The following is a 22885-nucleotide window of genomic DNA, read 5'->3' on the forward strand; positions in this document are numbered from 1 at the left end:
GGTTGGTTGCCAAGACATCTGTATTTCAGCTGTCGCACAATCTTTGAAAGGATTATGTTTTTTTGTCTTTTCACTGCTAACGCATCTTTCCTGCCTTTCCCCCTTAGCCTACCCCTTTCATTCCTCTCTCTCTTGCCTCTTAATCGTTTTTTGTCACTTTCTTTCTGCTACCTATAATTTCCTGCTCCTCCCCTTTCCCTTTTTTTAATCACTCTTTTTAAAAAAAAAACCTCTCCCCTCAGTTCCTGTGTACGGTCGTCGCCATCCTGTTGCATTACTTCTTCATGTCCACGTTCGCCTGGATGTTCGTGGAAGGTCTTCATATCTACCGAATGCAAACAGAGCAACGCAACATCAACTATGGAGCCATGAGATTCTATTACGCCATTGGCTGGGGCGTTCCCGCCATTATCACAGGTAACACAGTCATGTAGACATGCAGGCACGCAGTCCTCGATATGGCCTAGGAACATGTTTGTGCAGCCATGTAAAAGCAGACAGTCACAACCCTGTTCTTGCCACAGCTGCACAATAATGATTTTCTTATATGAGCACAGGCACACACACACACATACATGCATAGTGAGTCTGGCTGTGTAGATAAGGTGTCCTATTGACATTTGGATTAAACAGGTTTCAGTGGTATTTTATAACAGAGACAGTAAAGCAGAGATACTAATGCAAGCAATTTCTGCCATGACACAGTTTAAGAAAGTCATATCTTTCTACTTTCTTCTCTATCCCCTTCACACACACGCACAAACACACACACACAAACACACACGCCTAGATTGGTAGTTTGCATCCAAGCTCATAACATACTGTCAGCTTCCCTTTATCTGTTGCTGTTTGTGTCACTGTCTGTCTCTCAAACCTACACACACACACACACACACACACACACACACACACACACACACACACACACGAATGGATGTGTCTCCCACCATCATAAACACACTTTAGCACATGTCTCTTCCCTCGGGCTGTGAGGTGTGTTTATCTGTCTTTGTTCGGGCTTCTTCTGTCTTTTCTTTTGCAATTTATTTCAAATATTCTTAATAGCCACGCCTGTCAAAACATCGACAGTTTCGTCCAAACAAGGATACATGACTGATAAAGATATCACAGTTCAAGTCACAAATTTCCTACTAACCACATCTGGTGCTTATATGGAGCACTGGTGCCTCAGATTCTACACAGAATCTGTGCTGTAAGTGCGCACACGAAAGAAACTTCAGGTGAAACCGTTTTGGTGTATCCCAGCTCAACGTAAAGAAAAAGACTGTTAGCTTACAGCCTGATCTTCTCCTAACTCTGACAGTCAGTGAATTTTTGTTCGTGAACTTGATTCACATGATTCAACCAGAAGCTGAAAATCAGGGGGTGAAACATTTCTGCTCTGATTTGGAATAATGTGTCATATAGGTTATACGAAGTTAAATTAAAAAGAGAAATGATGGTTTGTGTCTTTGGCATTTAATCGTAGCAGCTTAGTGCTCAAAGTTCAGCAGAATTTAACATTTAAAATCGAAAGATCCAAAGATGTAATCGAATATTTAGAGCGTGCTTTCAGGAGCTAATTTTCTCTAAGTCCTTGATTTATAAATCTAAAAATATTCATTTAATAAAAGCTAAAAACATACCTAACATTCATAGAAGTGTTGTGGTGTTCCAATAATGCCCTGCAGTCACTGCCTATACTGTTTCCCTATCTTTGAGGCTGCTGTCTCTCTGTGAGTGACAGCAGAGGACATCACAGAGCTGATCTGTCTAATCTCACCGCACATCTGTTTGCTTTAGGCCTGGCAGTAGGTTTGGACCCAGAGGGTTATGGAAACCCAGACTTCTGTTGGATATCCATCTATGACAAACTAATCTGGAGCTTCGCTGGTCCCATCGGCATCGTCATACTGGTAAACATCTCTCTGTTTGTCTGACACATGGCAGTGAACTCTACATGCACACAGACTTAAATGATATGAATGAAATCTCAACCTGCACTTCCTCAAGCAAACATAGGTTTAAACCTAATTAACATTCACAAGTGGCAGCCCTCCAAATGGATTTTAGAAAGGCGACCCACTTGAGCCCAATCATTTCATTCAGGCCTTTCGAAACTTCACTTCAAGAAATTTGATGCAGTGCTTTAAAGTGAATAATTACAGCGTATTACAGTCAGTAATCAGTAGCACACCTGTGAATCCACTTTTTCTTTTTTTTTTCTTTTTTATACTGTCAGAGACTTGAATGGCTTTGCTTTTATTAAACGTATCTTTTCCCTCCTATGTGACTAATTTATCCACATTGATTTTGTCCTAGTCAGTGCTAATGGCCTTAGTGGATTAGCTGAAATGCATTTAAATGTTTTGTGTATTGATCTTTCACTTTTCAGTTGAATGGGGGCATTTTCACCATTGTAGCCAAGATGTCGTGTAACCCATCTCAGAAGGAGACCAAGAAACTTCCTGTCATGTAAGTGTCCGCCTTGACACTGTTCTCACTTTAAAAAAGTGACCTTGAAGCCTACCTTCCAAAGTACAATCCTTTTCTTGTGTTTTGTGCTGTTTCAGGCTTCAAAGGGTCCTATATAAAATTCCTGAGTTTCTCTAAAGTAGTCTTTCAGATTTGAGCTGTATGATAAGAATCGCTCTGTAGTTCCTCCAGTGCTTCTACTGTCGTCCATTAGTGTGGTTTCTCTTTGCTGTCTCTATATTTCTCTGTTACCCTAATCATGATGACATATAGTGAAAACGTCATTATTGTGTTATAAATAAAGGTTTAGTGTGATATAATGCTGCAGTCGACTGGTGTATGCATCAGAGTGTATCACAGATTCATTCTGGCGAATCCAATTCTAATCTTTTTTCTCCTCCACTGCCCTCTTTGCTTCTGTCTGCCTCTCTGCAGCGCCACTATCCGCAATGCCTTCTTGCTGTTGCTGGTGGCCACCTCCACCTGGCTGTGTGGTCTGATGGCTGTAAATAACAGCATACTGGCTTTCTACTACATATTTGATGTCCTCTGCCTAGTACAGGTACGAACAAAGCATGATCAGATACACAACAAAGTGCGATCTCTACCTGTAGCTTTTGAATCTTGTTTGTCAGTCTGTGTGTTTTTGTTTTTGTGATTTTTATTTTATATCTCTTTATCATCTTTCCCAGGGTCTGTCAGTGATGCTAGTCTTCACCGTGTTCAACTCAGAAGTTCAGGAGGCATGGAGAGTCGCCTGTTTGGGTAAGAAGAGTCCTGGAGAAGATCCCCCAAGACCACCGCAGAGCACAGTAAGTCCAACATACATAAATATCCAGTTTGCGAGCATATCTATACTGCTACCGCTAAAGCTAAACACCTTTTTTCATTCGTTTCTTGAATTAGCCTGACTGTTGAATCATTAATATACTGCATTAGCAGAATGCATGCACAAAAGTATAGCAAAATGAAGATGAAAACTAATTTTTAAAAGAACTATGGTATCCAAAAGATTATTATCATTATTATTGCACAGTGATGACAAGCTAAGTGAATCTAAGATCATAATGCAAAGGCATAAATGTCCTAGCTGCGTGATCCTTAAAGCCGTTTACTAAGTTTTCTCCTGCTGCTGTGCCCATTACTAGACAGCACAATAGCCCTCCTGCCCTGAATTTCTCCTTCCCTCTATCCTTCCATCAATCTTTCCTGTCGTGTCTCTGTCCTCTCCAGCTGCCCTCGGGGTTCCTAGCTGACCCACATAAAACATTATACCAGCTAGTGGATCCCTGCCTGCTCTTTAGCCCGCTTTCGCAAAAGCACTGTGCAGTGCCGATTTAATGATGCTTTTATGCGTGTGTATGAAATGCTATCCTACTTTCACATCTTTCCTTACTTCCCATGTCTCGTGTGTGTGTGTGTATGTGTGTGTGTGTGTGCTTGTGTGTATTAATTCTCAGCCATCTGCATCAGAATCTTTACTATCGCTTCTGTGTGTTTGAACTTTGTATATATATACATGTTCCATATTTCCTTTGAATCTCTGTCAGTGCAGTGAACCCCATACAGTTTGTTGCCAGTTTGTGTGCGTGAGATGTTGGTGTGTATGTGTGGGGAAGTTTACGTGTGTGCGCGTATGAGATGTGTTGTTTCCACCCTTTTAAACCCCATTTCCTCCAAAGCTCTTCCTCTCTATTACTGAGTCATATGGGCATAATTCAAGACTATTATTATGTGCACTATGCTGTTTTTAGCACTGATGGATTATATGCATGGATGACCCCCTATTAGCGTCCTTTTGTGATTTATCAGCAGATAACAGAAGTCTTGTCACATCTCAGAGTCTTATGTTCCACATGCCTAGCCTCCTGGACACAGGTTGAAAGCTGGGAGCTATTTTTTAAAGCTTCTTGCGTGTGTTTTTGTGTGCTCAGGCACAGAACCCCTATCACAACCCTTCACTGTTGGAGCAGAGCGGGCTGCACCGCATCACACTGGGAACCTCCACCATCTCCTCCGTCAGCTCTGCCAGGTATCTGAACGCATGCACGCATGAATGGACACGTGTCACAGTTTTTACCAATATATTAAGGTAGATGTGCACATCGTGGTGGTTTAATGCCATAAAATATAACAACAATAAATTGATGCTTGAAAAACAAGGATAGTCTATCATTCAGATCGGATTCTGGCGGGTTTGTTGGGTCTGTGGTTTTTGGATAAAGTCGCCTTAGGGAGGAAATTCCCTCCCTGCATAAAACCCTGTTTTTCATTTTGTGGGTCAGTGGGGTAAAGATGAAGAAGATTAGACTGAACAATGTACTGTACTGCATGTAGAGCAACACTAATGTACCCTGAGAGTGGCTGTTAATATCTTCATGGCTCAGTGATTGTCTGTCTTCATGCCATGTCTTGGCCTGTATGAAGCGTGCACACTAGTATTTGTGTTTGAAAGGACTCTCGCTTTTTTTCAAATATGTATCTGCCTGTTTCTGTGTGCTTCTATTGTTTGTGTGTGTTCGCCTAACTTCTCTTCTACTCCCCTGTTAGAGAAAACCTTTTGGCTCGTCAGACTCTGGAGCAAAACATCGTCCATACTGGTGCAACTGACCTGGATGTAGCCATGTTCCACAGAGACGGGGGTGAATATGCATAATGAGCAGACATGAATCTCTGAAAAACAAAGACTTTATCTCTGCCCATATTTAACTAAGGATCAAGAACATTTACTCAAGAATACCAACACATCAGCCCTATCCTTTTCCTCACTTTCTCACTCCCGCTTTATCGTCCCTTCTCCCTTTCTTTATCCAGGTGAAGATTCCGACTCAGACTCTGATCTCTCTATGGAGGAAGAGCGCAGTCTCTCCATTCCTTCTTCGGAAAGCGAGGACAACGTCCGTCTCCGTGGCCGCATCCAGCGGCGATTCAAGCGCTCCAATCACGGCGAGCGCCTGCTCACAGAGCCCGCCAACAACGGCACCAAAGGTAGATTTTCCGTGTTACCGAGTTTATATTAATTCTATTTTTGACATTTTTATTGTTTAAAGTCAGTAATGGAGAAGTGTCTCATTAGGAGTGCTTCATCACTGAAAGCCTAAGAGTTATGGGTCCCATCAAAATGTTCTGCAATGTCTGGATGTCTTTTGTTGGCACAAAACATTTAATTTGTTCACTTTTTTTTAAAGACTACTTTTAAATGTTCATCCTCGGTATGTTTGAAAGGTAATTAAAGTTTACAAAGAGCTTCTTTGCAGAGTAATAAAGCTTTAGTCAGGTTGAGTTCATAGCAATTACAAGAACACAGAGTCAGTATGCAGACTCAAGGCAACAGCAGATTACTATAACTTCAATAGAAACTTTTAAAACTGCTGCTGCAGCATAATTCAATTATCTGCAATATCACTGTCCTTTTATAGTGTGTATTATGTGTCCAACCAACACATATTAAACATATGGATTCTGCCGGTCTGTGAAATAGCATTTAAATCATTTGTATATTGTATATTTGTATATTGTGCGCTATGTGTAAGCAAGAATAGCATCCACCTCCAGGAAGAGGAAATGTCAATGCAGGCATACATTAATCAATACACTCCTTCTTGTGATACACAATGACAAGTTTATCATGCATAATATATGAGTTTACGCACGTCATAGTGTGTGATATAAATGTCACGCGAGTACAGTTTCCGTGAAATGTTTCACACTGAGAAAATGCCAAATATCTGCAAATCTATAAATCCATTTAACCAATCAATTCTTAGCTTCTTAAGCCGCTGGGGTCACACGAACTCTGTTCAGAGTCTAACCAGACCACAGCCATCGTTCAATAGAGGAAGGCAAGATCCAGATGGCTGTTACAGTCCGATCAATACATCAGTGCAGTCAAACTGGAGGGCCTGAAACATTTTGGCTTTTTACTGAAAGGTCACAGTCTGAATGCGTCCAGTTCTCTGTGACAAAGCATTAACCCCTGCATCTCCGCAGTGTTCGAGGACTGCACCGGGAATGTGTTCAGGACAACAATATGAATAGATTTTCTTGTTTTTTATAACCCGGTGCCGATGATCTTTTGTTTTATTCACAGTCACAGCAGGCTTGCTGATTTTAAAAGCCTGAAAAAGATTAAAGCATTTGATGTATCAATGATGCTTGCTCTCATGCATGTTACAGCTGGAGGGAATAATCATTATTTCATTTCTTTGTAGTTCTGACGATGGATTATTTAGGAAGTTAATCATTTAAGCAAAATGTAAAATATTCTTTGGTTAATAAGTTAAAAAGGAAATACATGAAGTTTTCACCTTTAGTTTAGAAAAGATTCATTTAAAAAGTAAATCTGAAATAAATTGATAAAACTTTACTTGCAGCCTAAATTCTTCATCCACACAACTTTTCACAATTATTAAATCCTTACCACTGATAATATCCTTTACAAAATGTGGGTCCAAATAACACAGATTGGTTTAAAGGGCTGACATTGATGATGTCACTCTGTCTCGTTCTCCTTAAATCAGCTTCTGCTGTGCATGCTAAAAACTCGAGTTCATGGGTCGTTTGCAGCGGCCTGAAAAATGTCCTTTTTGACACTTTTAATTAGCTCTGGCTTCTGATTTGATAATGAACATATGCTATTTTGTATGCTGACAACTGCTATTAGTTGCAGACATCTGTTTTTGTGTTCTTGAGGACGTGCATGAGGCAATAAAATGAAATTAAAAAGATGAGAATATGATCCATTAGAATATAGCTCTTTATGACTGTTTTGTATAGGCTATAATAAAAATAACAACTATTTTAGTGACGACTGCATTAATAGTGATTCAGACTACTTCCCAATAAGGTCTCCTTTGTTTTGTTACTGCTCACTACTTAATGATCAGACATAGATTTCCCTCATGAGGTGTCACTGATGTTAAGTTTGCCAGTAACCACAGAGAGTTTTCCGTGTATGACAGAGCTGGACGGCAACGACCTTTTATCCTATTGGCCAGCTTTGGAAGAGTGCGACGCACGCACTCTGCAGAAGTGGGGCTCAGAGCGCCCCCTGGGGGCAGATTACAGCAAGGACGCAGCAAATAACAACCAGCTAGACGCAGCGCTCACTAGTGGAGACGAGAACGGCCTCACCCAGCCACACAGGCACCGCAAAGGTGAGAGACACACGTGAACAACTAGACACAATCGGAAGGGTGCACATACACTTTGGATTGTGCCTTATTTTACTTTTATGTGTAAATTAAAGCTTTAGATACAGACTCATGCAAGGTACAAACAGCAAAATGGAAAACAGTGATGACTATTCTGAAACAATGAAACTCGTTCCCTCCGGGTACTCCGGCTTCCTCCCACCGTGACATGCAGTTTGTGGGGATAGGTTAATTGATTAGTCTAAATTGCCCATAGGTGTGAATGTGAGTGTGAATGGTTGTCTGTCTCTGTGTGTTAGCCCTGCTACAGACTATCGACCTGTCCAGGGTGTACCCCTGTGACAGCTAGGATAGGCTCCAGCACCCCCCGCGACCCTGAAAAGGATAAGCGGAAGCGAATGGATGGATGGAACTTTAATGTGACGTTAACAGACTCTTGCTACTTTTATTTCTTCTTTTTTGTCATCATTATAAATATCTACTTGGTAAAAGTCATTGATTGTCAGACAGACTGTGCCTCTGCATATCAGTGCCTGGTCTGAGTATCCTAAATCTGTGATCTTCTTCATCCTGTTATCTAATGAGTGTCTCCAGATATCCTGTCTGAGTAATGCAGAATGGAACATTTTGCCAAGAGGGAGATGGAGGTGGTGTCAGCTGCATGAGCTGAACCAGCAAAGCATAATTTAAACCAAAGTTCAATAACAGAGAATTTATCTGCTGTTTGAGCAGTTTGTCTCATATATGGGTTGATTATCTCAGTTCATCTTCGGGGTGACCCAGAGACCCGTCACTCACTCAAATATTTATTTTATTTTGGACCGTACTTTAGCTTTTTTGTTCCTGTAGTGCTGTAAATGTACAACCTGATAGTTTTCTTGTTGTCATTTAGACTTTGATAACCACATGTGTATTACATACAGATGTTTTGTATCCTAACATAACATAGTCATTGTTGCATTCCTGTCAACTCGAAGCAGTTTGACCAGTCTCCTCTGTCTGCTGACATCGACAGGGCATTCTCTGTAAACCATAGTGATGGCTGTGTGGGGAAAATCCTAATAGATCAGCAGTTTCTGAAATACTTAGAACAACGAACACCATGAACAACCATGTTCAGAGTCACTTTCCTCATTCTGATTCTCAGTTTGAACTTTAGCAGGTCGGTTTGACCATGTCTACATGCCTGAATGCACGGGAGTTCTTGCCATTTGATTGGTTCGTTAGCGATTTGTGTTGACAAGCTGCCGAACAGGTGTACCCAACAAAGTGTCTATTGAGTGTATGAAATATAATATGCATACTCAGCATATAGTGCACACATAAAGTATATAACTGGCATGTGCACATGTAGAAATAAAGGCCCAATCAGATGCAAGTAAGAAAAAGAAAAGGTTGTAGCCTGAAAGCATGAGTGACATTTCAGGGAATGAAAATAGCCATATACCCAGTCATATACCGACAAATGAACACCCGCGTAGGCATGCAAAAATGGTTTAATGTGAGTAGTCCTGCTTTTTGGTAAATGTGATAGTTGTGTGACTCATTTTCTGCCTCTTTCTAAATGGCTTCTCTTCATCATTTGATTTCTTCCGCTTTTCTTCGCCTTCTTCTCTCATCATGAGACTTTTACAATGTAAATGCCTGTCCTTACATTGTAAGGCAGTTGGATTCTCTCAAAAGTCTTAAGCTTCATGTAATCACAGTCACTGGAAAAAACATTTTTACTAGTTTTACTATGTTGTTGCCAAACCACAGTCGAATTGAAACAGTGCAGCGTCCCACGATGGATTAGCAGCCAATAAGGTCACAGCTACGACATGTTTTAGGTGTCACGACAGACTGACAGTTGATCTAATCATCAACCCAGTATTTTTTGAAAATGAGCGCTCGTGAGCACCTGTTATGTGCAGATTTACTTAAGAAGATGAGGCTAAGACAGCTTGTATTTCTCTGAAAGCTCTCTTTGTATCCTCAGGTTTCCTGATTTGATTATTTTAAGCCAGTTATTGTGATAGATGGATGATTCATCCAGTAACCTAATGGAATCTAATCTCTTCTTCAGGTTTCTCCTTCTTCTCCATTTCTACCACTAACGCCTTCCTCTTTTTTTCTTGTGGTTTCATTTTCTTTGTCCCAGGAATCCTCAAGAACCGTCTTGGCTGTCCTCCCGCACTCCAGGGTCTTTCCAGTATGGGCCGGGTCCCCAGTGAGCTCAACTGGTACCGAACCTCTACTCTTGGCCACCGAGGTGTTCCTGCTGCCTCCTACGGTCGTATGTACTCTGCCACAGCTGGTGCCACTGGAGGCTCCGGCTCTCTCTCCCAGCCAGCTTCCCGCTACTCCTCTAGGGAGCACCTGGACTCGCTTGCACGGAGGCAGCTGTCCAGGGATCCACTCGGGAGACAGACGGTCGGAGGATCAAGAGACCGATTGGACTGCCGGGGCTCCAGGGACAACTTGGATCTCTTACCCAGGAGGAGAGAGCTGGGGCTGGGGCCAGGGTCAATGTTAGGGACCCTGGATCACCAGCGAGTCTCATTATCCAGGGAGAACTTGACAGGATCAAGGGACAGACTGGACAACCTCCATGCTACTGGTTTCCACGGATCGAGGGAGGATGTGAGTGGAAACGGAGGGGCTGTCAGTGCCGGGATTGAGGGATACCTCGGCGGATCAAGGTTGCAGCTGAGCTCGCTGACTCGGCGACAGGCCTCATCCCGGGAGCACCTCGAAGAAGCTCTCGTGAGCAGTAGATCAAGGGAGCAACTTGACACCAATGGAATGGGAGCCCAGGCCCAGCCGTGTCGGGAGTGGCTCCGCACTCTGCCACCCCGCCAGCCTTCACACCCTGACCAGCCGCCCTCCTCTTCTCCTCCTCCCCCGATATCTGAGGAGCCTCAGCAGGAGCACCTACCTCCTTCAGCTCACGCCAGAGGACGACTGGACTCAGCTTCATGTAGGTTTCCTGGTCAGGTTGCCCCCCAGGTCGCAGGTTCAAATCCAAACCCCTTGGGTCGACAACCGTCCAGTGAACACCTGGATATTCTTTCCTCCATTTTAGCATCCTTCAATTCCTCTGTCCTCACTCCTCCCCCTGCTGCCCCAAACACTGGTCCAAACGGCTCCGTCCACGGACCCTCCCCATCCCCGTCCCAGTCTGCCACCTCCCATAGCATATCTGAAGTCTCCCCTGACTCGGAGTAAGTCCTTCTGAGTGGAAAATCCACCCTCAACCCACCCTCCTCCTGTCCTTTTCTCACATGCATCTTCTTCTCTTCCTCTTTTCTCCAGCATCTGTCATCTTGGACTTTTGACTTGTGCTATTCTAGTTTGTTTATCTCAGCCTTCCCCAACCCTTTCAGCAGGCTTCCAGCTTCTTTATCATCTCTTCCCATGTGTCTCAGTCTATTTTCTTCTGTTTTCCATCTCCCTCTTCTCTCCCTCTCTTTTTCTTTGTCCTTTTGCCTGCAAAGCCCATTTCCATTTTACTTCTGTAGTTTCACTGTGAACTTGAATTTACAATTAGTGAAGTGCTGTACAGACGTAGTGATGACTCATTTTTCTTTCCTTCACCTTAGAGCCAACAGAAGTGAGGGACAGTCTTGATGACAACCTCCGCATCCCTTAATGCATTTCTACAGTGCTGGGGTCACATTGGACATGTTCAAAGGTCGCGGATGGACCTGAAGCACCGGGACAACCTGGAACATTCGAGGACAGGGAAACAAAACCGAGATAGAGGAAACGCAGAGACACAAAGACGGACAAAACATCCAATGATAACACAGATTCAAGAGAAAGTCAGTGGGCGGCGTGTACTGTGTAAAGAGTTTTCGAGTGTCACCGCCTACGGCGAACGACGATGTTTCTGTGGACGATGAGTCAACCACCTCTACTACCTACAAACTCTTAAAGGCAAAAACACAAACTCCTCAGATTTCAAACAAACGAGATCCGTCAAAATGAGAAAAAAAAAGAAACTGTAAATAACATTTTTATACATTTTGTATCTTTTTCATTGGAGATGAAGAAGAAATCTCTTGTGATGTTTCTTTTTTTTTTTTTAATGACTGTGCTCATGTGAGGTTGTGAGTGAGGTTGGTGTGAGTGCAGTCTTGGTCGTTGCTGAGGGGGGGGATCCCCCTCCCCACAAAAAGAAAAAAAAACTCCCCAAATTTCTCCCTAAAAAAGGTTTTCCCTAGAAACATTTCCTCACACGCATCAACTTTATGTATAGCGACAGGGGTCTGGCAATAGAATCGAATGAGATTATCGAAACCGCGAGAAGTGGTTGGAGGGAAAATATCGAAGCAGGAGGAGGAAGTGATTGTAAATAGAAGGAGGAGTTATTTTAAGAGATTTGATGGAGCGAGATGATTGTGCAGAGAAAAAGCCTGAAGGTTTAAAGTTGGCGGCTCAGCAGTTAAAAAGCTCAGTCACAAGCGTCAATGCATCAGCTCTGTGCTGTATATGAATGTGACCTTGTCATCTATCTGTGTATCTTCATGCCTGGTGCTATCTGAACCAGACCATATCAGACGGCTGATATTACAAGACCATATCTGTAGCGTTCTGGAGACCTGGTGGGTGAAGGTTGATATCTCTGTCTGCCTCTCTGGATGAGGATGTATCGCGTAACAACCATTTAAATCCCCTCAAAGTTTTGTGCACTTTGATGCCTGCCTCGAGGGACGACACAGGAGCAGCCGAACCTCAAGACCATTCGTAAAAGCTTCTCCGCAAAACTAAACCAAAGGGACTTAAAATCTGTATGAAACCCTGATATTCTTCTATTTCCTCTGATGGAAATGACTCGTGCAGGGCGCGTTGTAGCTCGGTTTTGTTAAATCATGATCTTTTTCAGTAAGAAGTCTCAAATTAAAAGCTGTTTCTCTTCATGAGGCCGTGATCAGCGCTACTACATAACCCGCATAACTGTTTGCCATTTTATTTTACCCGCGTAGTACATAAGCAAGCGGATTTTCATGTGGGAAGGGAGCGGATAAGAGTCATCGTAACACACTCAGATATTTGTGTGAAGACATGAAAGCAGCACTGTGGTATGTTCACAGCATGGTGCCAACCTGAATATTTAAATTGCTCCTTTATATTTGAGAAATTCAACAGAAAAGAAGCTCATGCTTCAGAAACAATCGAACACGAGCCCACAAAAAAAAAAAAACACGAAAACTGATTTTTATTTATTCAGATTCTCATTTAGATGGTTTCACAAAAAATGAGTTATCTTTCAAGATCCGTCAAAGCTTCTGCGGCAGATTGCAGAGGGGAGAGGAGATGTCAGCTGTGTCAGCGCTAAAAGCCTCTAAGTGGTTTCGAGATGCAGGTCTTTCCATCAGCAGCTGCACCTTTCTCGCAGCTGTCGGAGGAAGCCCAGAGTTCAGCCTTTAAGGTAACAACACATGGGCGTTTTCAGGAGTGGAGACGGGGACAGGGAGGCTTTTTTCTATAGGAAACTACAGCGGGTTGTAAAAACTGAAGGAAAATGGGAGTTCTGTGTTGCCAACATGTGTTGTCTGTGTCTTTGAGCAGAAAACAGCCAAAAGCCAATGCAAAAAGTAATAAAAAAAAAATAAGGCATAACGGGAAAGATTTTTTTTTTTAAAAAAGATACCAAATCAGGCAAGGTTGCAAGAAGAACAAATTGGGTCAGGAAACATGACTGCAGAAATGTAGCCGCAGGGAGGAAGGCGTGGATGTTACTCATCACAGGGAGACAGAGAGAAAAAAAGACACGTGGATGGAAACGCTCGAAGTGGAAATAAACACACACCTTACAAATAAGTGCATATCCGCCTGCTCTGACCGCTGCTCTGCCGGTCCCGTGTCCCTGAGATGTGACAAGCACAACCTATTTGCGACAGTATTATTGCCAAAAAAGTCCCGAGTGCAGCGCAACACCACCCACCGGTCTGTTAGCCTGACAAATCCTATTTTCTTCTCCATCTATATTTTTCTTCAGCTGACCTTCAACTTTGAAAGACATGAGATTTACTTTATTTATTGATAATTTATTGACACTGTATTGGTTTCTTATTTTCGCCATCTGAATGAGAGGATGTTGAGGAAGCGTGTGTGTGTGCGCGTGTGTGTGCAAATGTTCTTGTTGTCATATGTAACATTTCCTGTCATCTGACTCTCACGGCTACAAATCCACAGATGAAAGGCAAGAAAAGAATCCGAACTTACACCTGGAATTCAAATCTGAAGAGTTTAGTCAGTATTCAAACTGGATCTGTTGTCTAATCTTAACTGGTAATCTATCCAATTAATTGACTACAGGTTTAACAGTAGTTCGGACCAATCCGAGCCACAGAAGCGAGGGCAGACAAACAAACAAGCAAAAACCACCAACAACAACAAAAGATGATTAGAGACAAAAGGAGAGGAACAGAGAGAGGTGGAGAGATGATGGGAGGTTGTATTTGTTAGCTTGTGTGTTCATTATTGGATGCCTTCTATCTTGCCGTCTGGATGGAAACAGCTGTCCCCCTGTTACCGCGGAAACAAGAGAAATGTTGGACATTAAAAAAGAAAAAAAATGACTTATTCCTACAAGGCTCTGTGTTCTTTCTGATTATTCTTGTCTGGGAGACACAAAGAGCTTTGCTGTTTCATATTCATGCCAACAGACATTTTCAGGTGTAGAAAAAGTGAGCGGAGGAAAGATCCTGTGACAGGGTGACACGTTTTTCTCTAGAAGGCTCCTCTCCCTGACTTGCGTTGACTCTCAAAGTATTCTGTCACATTCAGAGACATCGGAGGAGGGCGGAGACGTTCAGCTCAAGAGACGGCGGGGATCAGCGGCGCATACATGCATCTTAAGATTTTAACCTACGCAGGGCTGAAGCAAAAACTCATCAGTGCTCTTATTAGATTATTAATGTTACCGCTTGGTCACAGCCAGGTTCATTAGGCACTGATGTGCAGTAGTAAAGCTAAAAATATTTGATCTAAAACGTTGGGATCCGAAGGGGGGGAAATGGACATTTTTGGGAAATATGCTTCCTGCCAAAAGTTGGCTGTGAAGATCAATACCACTCTCTCCTGAGTGTCAGCTGGCATAAAGCAGAGGGAGAGCAGCCATTTTTCAAAGCGTTGCATTTTTCATCTATTCTCTAAGTGTTTGAACTGTACCGGGGGCCTTAACAGCATTCATCAAAAAGATAATGGCCTCTTTTGGTGTTTTTGACGATCGCTGAGTGCGCCTAATTATTTTGCTGAAGATACTCTTAAAGAGTTTTCTTTTTTAAACAGCACTGTGGTGGTGGAACCCCTCCTACCACCACAGTCCCAGCAGAGAACTTTAAAAATGGCCAAAAGAATGTGGACACAAGGCAACCTGACCTTCTGTCCATGTACTCCAGTGTATTTGTAGGTAAGTGGTGTGACCCAATACTTTCCTCTATATGCTGCCTTACAACTCAATATTACAGACCTCTCATTTTCAGAAGAAGACGCACAACAATCACAGGTGTGCACATACGTCAGTGTGGTACCTGTTTCTCCCACTTATTTATTCACTTACACATTTGTTTACTTACATATCAAAAACAAAGTTAAAGCATGCACTAAAAAAGTCTGTTAAAAGATTGTCCTTTTAGGAATGTCATTTCGTCCCATGTGCGTGTCACCTGCGTACATTCTTCTTTTAAAATAACCTCGAACGAACTTTGACCTTTAAAAAAATTAAAATAAAAAATACACCATTAAGACGATCAATGAAAATTGATTTTTTCAATCCGGGGCTAGATTGTGATAGATGACACATAAAACAGGGTTGTCATTACAAACCATTTCAACAAGGAGTATAAAGTGACTTACAGTTCTCCGTACTGTTGTGTCGTTTTTAAAGATTAGTTCAAAAACTGCTTAAAATGTTTCTCTATTAAGATGGAACTCACATTGCAGAGGGATTGGCTGCCGTGATTACAACAATTGTTGCTCAATGTGAAACTCTTCAGCAGCAATGTGTAACAAAAAACAAAAAGTAGTGTCATGGCGTATACACAAAACAATACAAGAATGACACTCCGAAAAATAGAAACATTTGAGCGTATCAGCCAGTCGGGTCAGACGTTTTCTCCGCTTCGTCGCCACTACTGGAGGAAGATGGCGGCACGTCCTCGCCCATCCTCTTTAGCTTGGCCTTGTAGTAGGCCTTCTTCATCCTGAAGGCTTTCTCCTTCTGCCGGGCTGCTCTCCTCTTCTCCCTCACCAGCTCCTGCTCCCACGCCAGCACCTTCATCCTATTCTCCCACTCCAGGATCTTCATCTGCTGCTGCTGCTCCAGAGCGTCCGATCTCTGCTGGTGCTCCAGTCTGGACAGGTCTACGGAGTCGTGCTGAGCTGGGCGGCGCCCGGCGTCTTCCGTCTTGCCGCCTGATGGTTGGAGATGCTGGCTGCTGAGCCTGGAGGTGCCTGAGAGGTCAAAGTTCAAAAGCTTCACTGTGGTTTGTACTAAAAAGCACGATCTGAGGTTTGCAAGGCAACTTTAGATTCACTTTTCTTACTTTCAAGGCTGTTTAACACCAGGAGCTGCAGTTTAGAGAATAAGGCTGAAATTTAAAAAAACAAAACACAATTTAATCCCAGTCAGATCTACCTGCGCCTTAATGCCAGAGCAAAGCTGATAAACCTATCGTCTTACAGTTTTAACCTGGACTATATTTTGAAAATCCTCAGATTTATTTAGGATAATAGTTTTTCCTTCTTGTGAGCCACTGTGCGATCTGATGCAGGCACAGCTGTGCTAACTGTTAGACTCAAAAAGCCCGAGTTGGCTCACCAAAGGTATACCTTGTCACAGGTAAACAAAGCAAACTAAATAAATACAGCAGGTTATAGTTTGTGTTAGATATAATATGTGTCACAGGGATTAGATGTGAAATGCTATGAATTACTTAGAAAAGTTTCTTAATAAAGTGGGTTAATGAAAACAAACTTGAACATGCTTTTGCAGTACAGCCACAGGTGTAAGCTGATGATTTATATATCCATGTGTGAGGTTGTCATACAGTGTCTGGGTCAATTCATAACTGTATCATCGATGGAAAATCTATTTAGAACTCTGCAAAGAAAAATTCTAATTTACTGACCTGAATGCTTCTTCTGCTAAATGCTCTTTTTCAATGCTAAAAAGTACTGTACTACATGTGATACCATCAGGAAAGACTGTCAGCATGAAACACACACAAACAGTAAAAACATCCCTGGATAGAAAAACGTAACCTGAAGAAAGATTTCTGAAGACTAGCTCGCCTATGAGAGTTCAGGCTGTGTTTGGTCACACCAAACAATGACTTTCAAGCTCGTCAGAACTGTATATACTTTACTTTTTGCCTCATATATTACATTTAAGTAATATATGACGAGTGGCTCAAGATTTTTGCACAGTACTGCAAGTTGTCAAAACATTCAATTTCAGCCACAAAAGGGGAGCCTCGGAGATAAATTAGAGGAAAAGCAGAGGAATGAACTAAACAGCTATTTAGTCTCATATTTATGATGCACAGTGAGCGTGTAACACCATGGTACACGGGCACTCCAAACAGCATACCCCCTGCTATTAATTGGGCTATCAATCTTCTTAATGACAGTAATTTATTTAGGTTGGTCACATGGGCTGCTTCTTCCCATTCACAATCTTCTAATAAGCATTCAACACTAAAGCCATCTCTGCAGCAAAACAGCTATAACTTATTGAAGTCTGTGTATAATTACGCCCTTTCCTCCTCACCCTTAGTAATGTTAACTGAGCCAATTATCTCCTTCAGCTCAAGGTTATTGTTTCTTAATTAAGAGTGGAGTATTAATCAAGTTAATAGTAGAATATCCCACTATTTGCCCACAGAAAGTTCCCTGCGCAAGGGTTTCCAAGCAACACATGCTCAAGCAGCTTGCAGGGTGTTATTTGTTGGTACCTGGTGCTGTAAAGTAGGCAGCAGGGAATGCCACATCCTGTAGCTCTGCATTGTGGGAGGTGGAGTTTGTAGAGGGGCTGTGGTGCAGATCTGACCAGTCGTTGCCTGTTATTCTGTCCAAGGCGTCACGCTGGAGGCAGATGGCCACTTGCTCCTTGCTGTCCTCTGCCTAAGAAGGAGGCGAGCCATTTGGTGTTTCTGGGATTAATGTCTGAACCTAAGGTGTCATGAGCAGCTCCAGGTTTACCTCTTAAATAAAATGAAACCAAAACTTTAAAAGTAATTACCTGATTCACGCTGCCATTCACCTGTCCTGTCACCATCAAACAGCCTGATAATAAGGAAGAAAAAAAAAAAGGATAAGGAGACAACCAGGGAGGGACTGCAAGTATATGTCTATCAGAAAAATGAACAAAGAGCGCCTCCCTCTGGTGGACACAAGCACAACATCACCATAAAGCACCTTAATCATGATGGCCATCAAAAAAAGCAGAAATGATATCGGAGCTTCTGCAAAGCAAACCTAGAAAGTAAAAAAGTCCACAAAGTAAGTGCTGTCAGTAACCTGGTGGCAGGTTTACTAAATGGAATGAAGTGAAAAGCGTAAAACGTTTAACAAACTCTCAGGACTTCATTATACTATAAGACACTTTAAGTAACTGCTGGGTAAACTGAACATTTCTTGGTGTAGATGAGCAGTATCGTGCAAAAGGGGGACAGTCATAAAATGAGCACAGTCCTTTTAATCGCTCTGTAAACAGAGTGAAACAATATTATTACAATACTTCACTTGTGACTTGATATTTTTGTGATTTTTAACATTTTACTCATTATTCTGAGTATTGCAATAACATATATTGTGATTTATCACCGTTTTTCAACTGCAAATAATGTTGCAGTTACATGCAATGTACTTCGTATAAAGCAGTAATTAACTGTGACAAATCACTGAAAACCATATATGTGCTGCAGTCTACACAGAGAGGAATTCACATCTTATTAATATATCAGTGCTCAACAACCTTCCTGTTCTTTAGGACCAGAGTACAAGCAGCTGAGACAGAGAGCTGTACTCTGGGAATACTACGAATGAGAGGGCTGATTTCATATATCACCATCCAGAGACAACGTTAGCAGAGCAAACTTACACGAAATAAACTCTGACCCAAAAACCATCAAACACACTTTTCTTGACAAAGTTATCTCCTAATACAAAGCAAGCTCATGGCTCAGTCACATGAGTAAAAATAGAACAACAACCTTCTTACATCCACACACAAAAAAATTACTTTTCACAGGTCAAAGAATACCATCACAAAGAATATTACCATATGGCCAGAGGGTGCCTCTCAGCAGCTGCAGGACTGTTTTGACAGGACTAACTGGGATATCTTTGAACATCAGGACTTGGAAATGTTCACAGACGGTGTCCTCTGCTATATAAAACACTGCATAGACACTGTTACAGCAGTCAAACGGATCCGGGCTTATCCCAACCAAAAGCCCTGGATGACCCGGGAGGTCAGGCAGCTGCTGAAGGAGAGGAACATTGCGTTCAGGTCTGGCAACAGGGATTACTACACCACAGCCCGATCCAACCTGAAGAGAGGCATCAGAGAGGCAAAGGGGGACTATAGGAGGAGGATCGAGGACCATTTGAAGAGTAATACCAGCCGGCAGGTGTGGCAAGGCATCCAGCACCTAACCAACTATAAGATCAATCTCGGAGCTGCGGACGGTGACCTGGAGCTGGCAGAGGAGCTGAATATCTTCTTTGCCCGCTTTGAGACCAGGGTACCGGAGGTATTGGAGCCACAGCAGCAACACGCCACCCATAGCAGCACCACCCTCACCCTGGAAGAGCACGAGGTGAGGCGCATGCTGCAGGCTGTTAACCCGAGGAAGGCGGCGGGTCCTGATGGTGTGCCAGGTCGAATATTGAGGGATTGTGCAGGACAGCTGGCTGGGATCTTCACCAGGATTTTCAACAAATCCCTCGCACAGGCGACTGTCCCACTCTGCCTGAAGTCCTCCACCATAGTCCCCTTGCCTAAGAAGCCCCACATCACCGGCCTGAATGACTACAGACCGGTGGCACTCACCCCAGTGGTAATGAAATGCTTTGAGAAGCTGGTCCGCAGACACATCACAGCAGCCCTGCCCTGCAGCCTGGATCCACACCAGTTTGCCTACAGAGCAAACCGATCCACGGAAGACGCTGTAGCCACAGCACTCCATGCTGCATTAACTCACCTGGAAGAGCATGGTAGCTATGTGCGGATGCTCTTCGTGGATTACTGCTCAGCTTTTAACACCATCCTTCCACACAAACTGGTGGCCAAGCTACAAGACCTGGGGCTTCCATACAGCACCTGCATGTGGATCAATAGCTTCCTCTCGGGCCGTAGACAGAGAGTCAGAGTTGGCCATCACACATCCTCAGCCCTGAGTCTCAGCACTGGCTCACCCCAGGGCTGTGTGCTCAGTCCACTGCTCTACTCTCTCTACACACACGACTGCACTCCTCGCCACCACAGCAACATCTTTGTGAAATTTGCAGATGACACCACAGTGGCGGGGCTCATTTCCAAGGGAGACGAGTCTACGTACAGAGACGAGGTGGAGCAGCTGACGTCATGGTGTAAGGCCAATAACCTCCTCCTCAACACTTCAAAAACCAAAGAACTCATAATAGACTTCAGAAGGAAAAAGGCAGAGATCCAACCACTATTCATAAATGGGGACTGTGTAGAAAGGGTGGCAAGCTTCCGCTTCCTGGGAGTCAATATAGAGGAGAACCTTTCCTGGAGTGTGAACACCTCCGAGCTGCTGAAAAAGGCCCAACAGAGAGTGTACTTCCTGAGAATTCTCAGGAGGAATAACATCACACAGAGACTGCTGGTGTCCTTCTACAGAGCCACCATTGAGAGTGTTCTAACTTACTGCATATGCATCTGGTACACTAGCTGCACAGGGGCTCAGAGGAAAGCACTCCAAGGGATCATTAACACCGCCCAAAAGATCACTGGCTGCCCTCTCCCCACACTGGATGTTCCACACAACGCCCACTGTTTTAAAAAGGCCCAAAACATCATAAAAGACACCTCACATCCTGGCCACTCCCTGTTCGAACTGTTGCCCTCAGGCAGACGGTACAGGGCAATCAGAGCAAGGACTAATAGACTCAAACACAGCTGTTATCCAACTGCAATAACACATCTGAATACTACAAAAAAATGTCCATCACGCCACTCTTGTGTTAATCTATGCACGGTCTGAAGCATGTGTGTGGGAATGTATGTGAATGTTTTACTGTTATATCTTATTAGTATTTTAAGTATTCTATCTATTTTATTTATTGAATTTTATTGTTTTATTTATATTTTGATATTGCTAGGGATGATGCAATGATCGGGGACCATTCTTAATTTCGTTGTTCTCATGACAATGACAATAAAGTTTCTGATTCTGATTCTGATTCTGATTCAAATAACAGGAGGCATCCTTTCCGCAATAAGTCGCAGTCTGACTTAGACCAACTGCAATCATTCTCAGACTGACTGTCAAATCTGAAGGTTTGCAAAATAACTTGTCTAATTTATGAAGGCGGACAGATCACCAACATGTGACCATCAGTCTGAACGAGTCTGTGTCAGTGAGCATGACTTGAGGGGACTTGAATCAACAGGCTGCTAGCTGGTTGTACTTTAGTTACATTCCTATAGAACATGAAGGCTAATATCATATTAGAAAATGTGAAAAATCCCAATAATATTATATCGTGGTGTGTCTGATGATTCCCACTTCTCACTATTAAACACACTTTTCATGCCTGTGCTCCCAGGTTATTTAATTACATCAAAGACATAACAACAACAATAATTATTATTTTTCATTTAATAAAAAAAATTATATAATGCTAAAGAGCTTTAAAAGAAAGAGAAAAACCCGGAAAAACAAACAAACCTTTAAGTTACCCGGATTTGTTTTACAGGGTCAGTAAACGAATGAATGAGATATTGGGTGTTCCAACTTTCTGTTAAACAAACAAACAAACATCATTACAGTCTTAATGAATTACCCTAATTAAATCCATTGCTTAACCCCTTGAACTACGCAGTAGACCAAACTAATGCACCTTATATTCATTGTATGTTAAAAATGTATTTAATGAGCCATAATTTAATAATAATGGAAACATAGTTGCTATCCCAGGAGGAAGTCTTATTACTTCAGCGGACTCTGAATGCTGGCTGCTGCTCCTTGCTGTTGTTTTTAGGCTATAATGACACGGGATATAGAAACCTTAAATCAAAGACATAACAGACACCATATAAATCAACTCTGAAATTGCATAAACTGTACAGCTGTGCTCGGTAATGTCCTGATGACCACTCGTCCTGGGACAGATGTTTTTACACTCCTGTCTAGACTGGAGTGTAGCCACACGCACACACACCAACGATAACACCACATCACGATTAAACCATCTTAACAAACAGCGATGAAGCAGTTATCACACCAAGATCTCGTGAATTCTCTTATCAGATTTCTGTCATTCCTTTCAAGATGTTCTCCAGTCTGAAAAACTGGAAGTGACCCACCTTCCAGCAGCTTGCGGACCGCTGCTTTGTGGCCAGCTCCCCCTGCGTGGCTGGTAAGGGCAGCCTCGCCCATCGTCTGAAGTTTGATTGATTTGCAACAGGCCCTGCATCGGGCAAAATGAATGTCCTGGACGTCCTTAACCAGCCAGTCCTTGTAAACATCCTTTGCGAGCCAGGAATCTTGGAATTTACATTTGCCAGGCATAGCTAGCTCTAAAAGTTAGCTGGACCGCTACCTCCCAGCCTGGAGCAACCTCTTACCTTATGTACTGCCTCGTGATGCGTTCACGTGTTCTGCGAGGATTTGAAGACACGTTTACGCTGTTGCGCATGTATCTTTTGGCATTAGGTTACAAAATATCGTGAAAACGTTATAATTTAAACGCTGAGATAATTAACATGACTTTCCAGTTATGTACCCCAAATCCCACCGAAGTAGGCAACGCAGTAGAATCAGAGTGCCTGAATTTCATCACTACAGGTGCAGCTGTGGAATTAAAATGATAATAACGGCTTTTTGTATAAAGAAGTGGGTGTAAAAGCGCTTTGAAACTTCTTAGTAGGTATCCTGGTATTTTAAAATCAATGCCTGCGACTGAGGCTACTGACTGAGTTTTATCGAACATCCTTAAACGCAGCATAACATAGAAGGCTGTCCCTCACGTGCACAGAGTTCACCAATAAAAATACGATTAAACTCCTACTAGCC

General features: G+C 42.8%; 2 protein-coding genes across 5 annotated transcripts in view; one reads left to right on the top strand and one right to left on the bottom strand.

The window, feature by feature from the left end:
- Positions 1–11631, top strand: part of celsr3 (cadherin, EGF LAG seven-pass G-type receptor 3) — a 117063-nt gene extending 105432 nt beyond the window's left edge. For 2 of the 3 annotated variants that reach the window (XM_026153787.1, XM_026153788.1), the window contains 11 exons: positions 243–417; positions 1804–1916; positions 2396–2475; positions 2911–3037; positions 3168–3287; positions 4410–4507; positions 5026–5117; positions 5290–5463; positions 7437–7631; positions 9769–10831; positions 11210–11631. In XM_026153787.1, the coding sequence (XP_026009572.1) occupies positions 243–417; positions 1804–1916; positions 2396–2475; positions 2911–3037; positions 3168–3287; positions 4410–4507; positions 5026–5117; positions 5290–5463; positions 7437–7631; positions 9769–10831; positions 11210–11237 (2265 nt within the window). In that variant the 3' untranslated portion in view covers positions 11238–11631. The remainder of the gene's footprint in view (positions 1–242; positions 418–1803; positions 1917–2395; positions 2476–2910; positions 3038–3167; positions 3288–4409; positions 4508–5025; positions 5118–5289; positions 5464–7436; positions 7632–9768; positions 10832–11209) is intronic. The other variant, XM_026153789.1, reaches the window with a different exon arrangement.
- Positions 11632–15126: 3495 nt separating this feature from the next.
- On the bottom strand, positions 15127–22522 carry fsbp (fibrinogen silencer binding protein). Of its 2 annotated transcripts, XM_026153800.1 has the most exons (5): positions 22177–22522; positions 17860–17903; positions 17573–17741; positions 16163–16207; positions 15127–16070 (listed from the first exon to the last, which is right to left on the bottom strand). In XM_026153800.1, the coding sequence occupies exons 1-5, from the start codon at positions 22379–22381 to the stop codon at positions 15709–15711; spliced, it is 825 nt and encodes a 274-aa protein (XP_026009585.1). In that variant the 5' UTR covers positions 22382–22522; the 3' UTR covers positions 15127–15708. The 2 variants fall into 2 exon arrangements, with proteins under 2 accessions (XP_026009585.1, XP_026009586.1); XM_026153801.1 differs by lacking the exon at positions 16163–16207 and having other exon boundaries at positions 22177–22491.
- Between the last annotated feature and the right edge of the window lie 363 nt (positions 22523–22885).

This window comes from Astatotilapia calliptera, chromosome 20 (assembly GCF_900246225.1).
Source record: "Astatotilapia calliptera chromosome 20, fAstCal1.2, whole genome shotgun sequence".
Lineage (NCBI taxonomy): Eukaryota > Metazoa > Chordata > Actinopteri > Cichliformes > Cichlidae > Astatotilapia > Astatotilapia calliptera.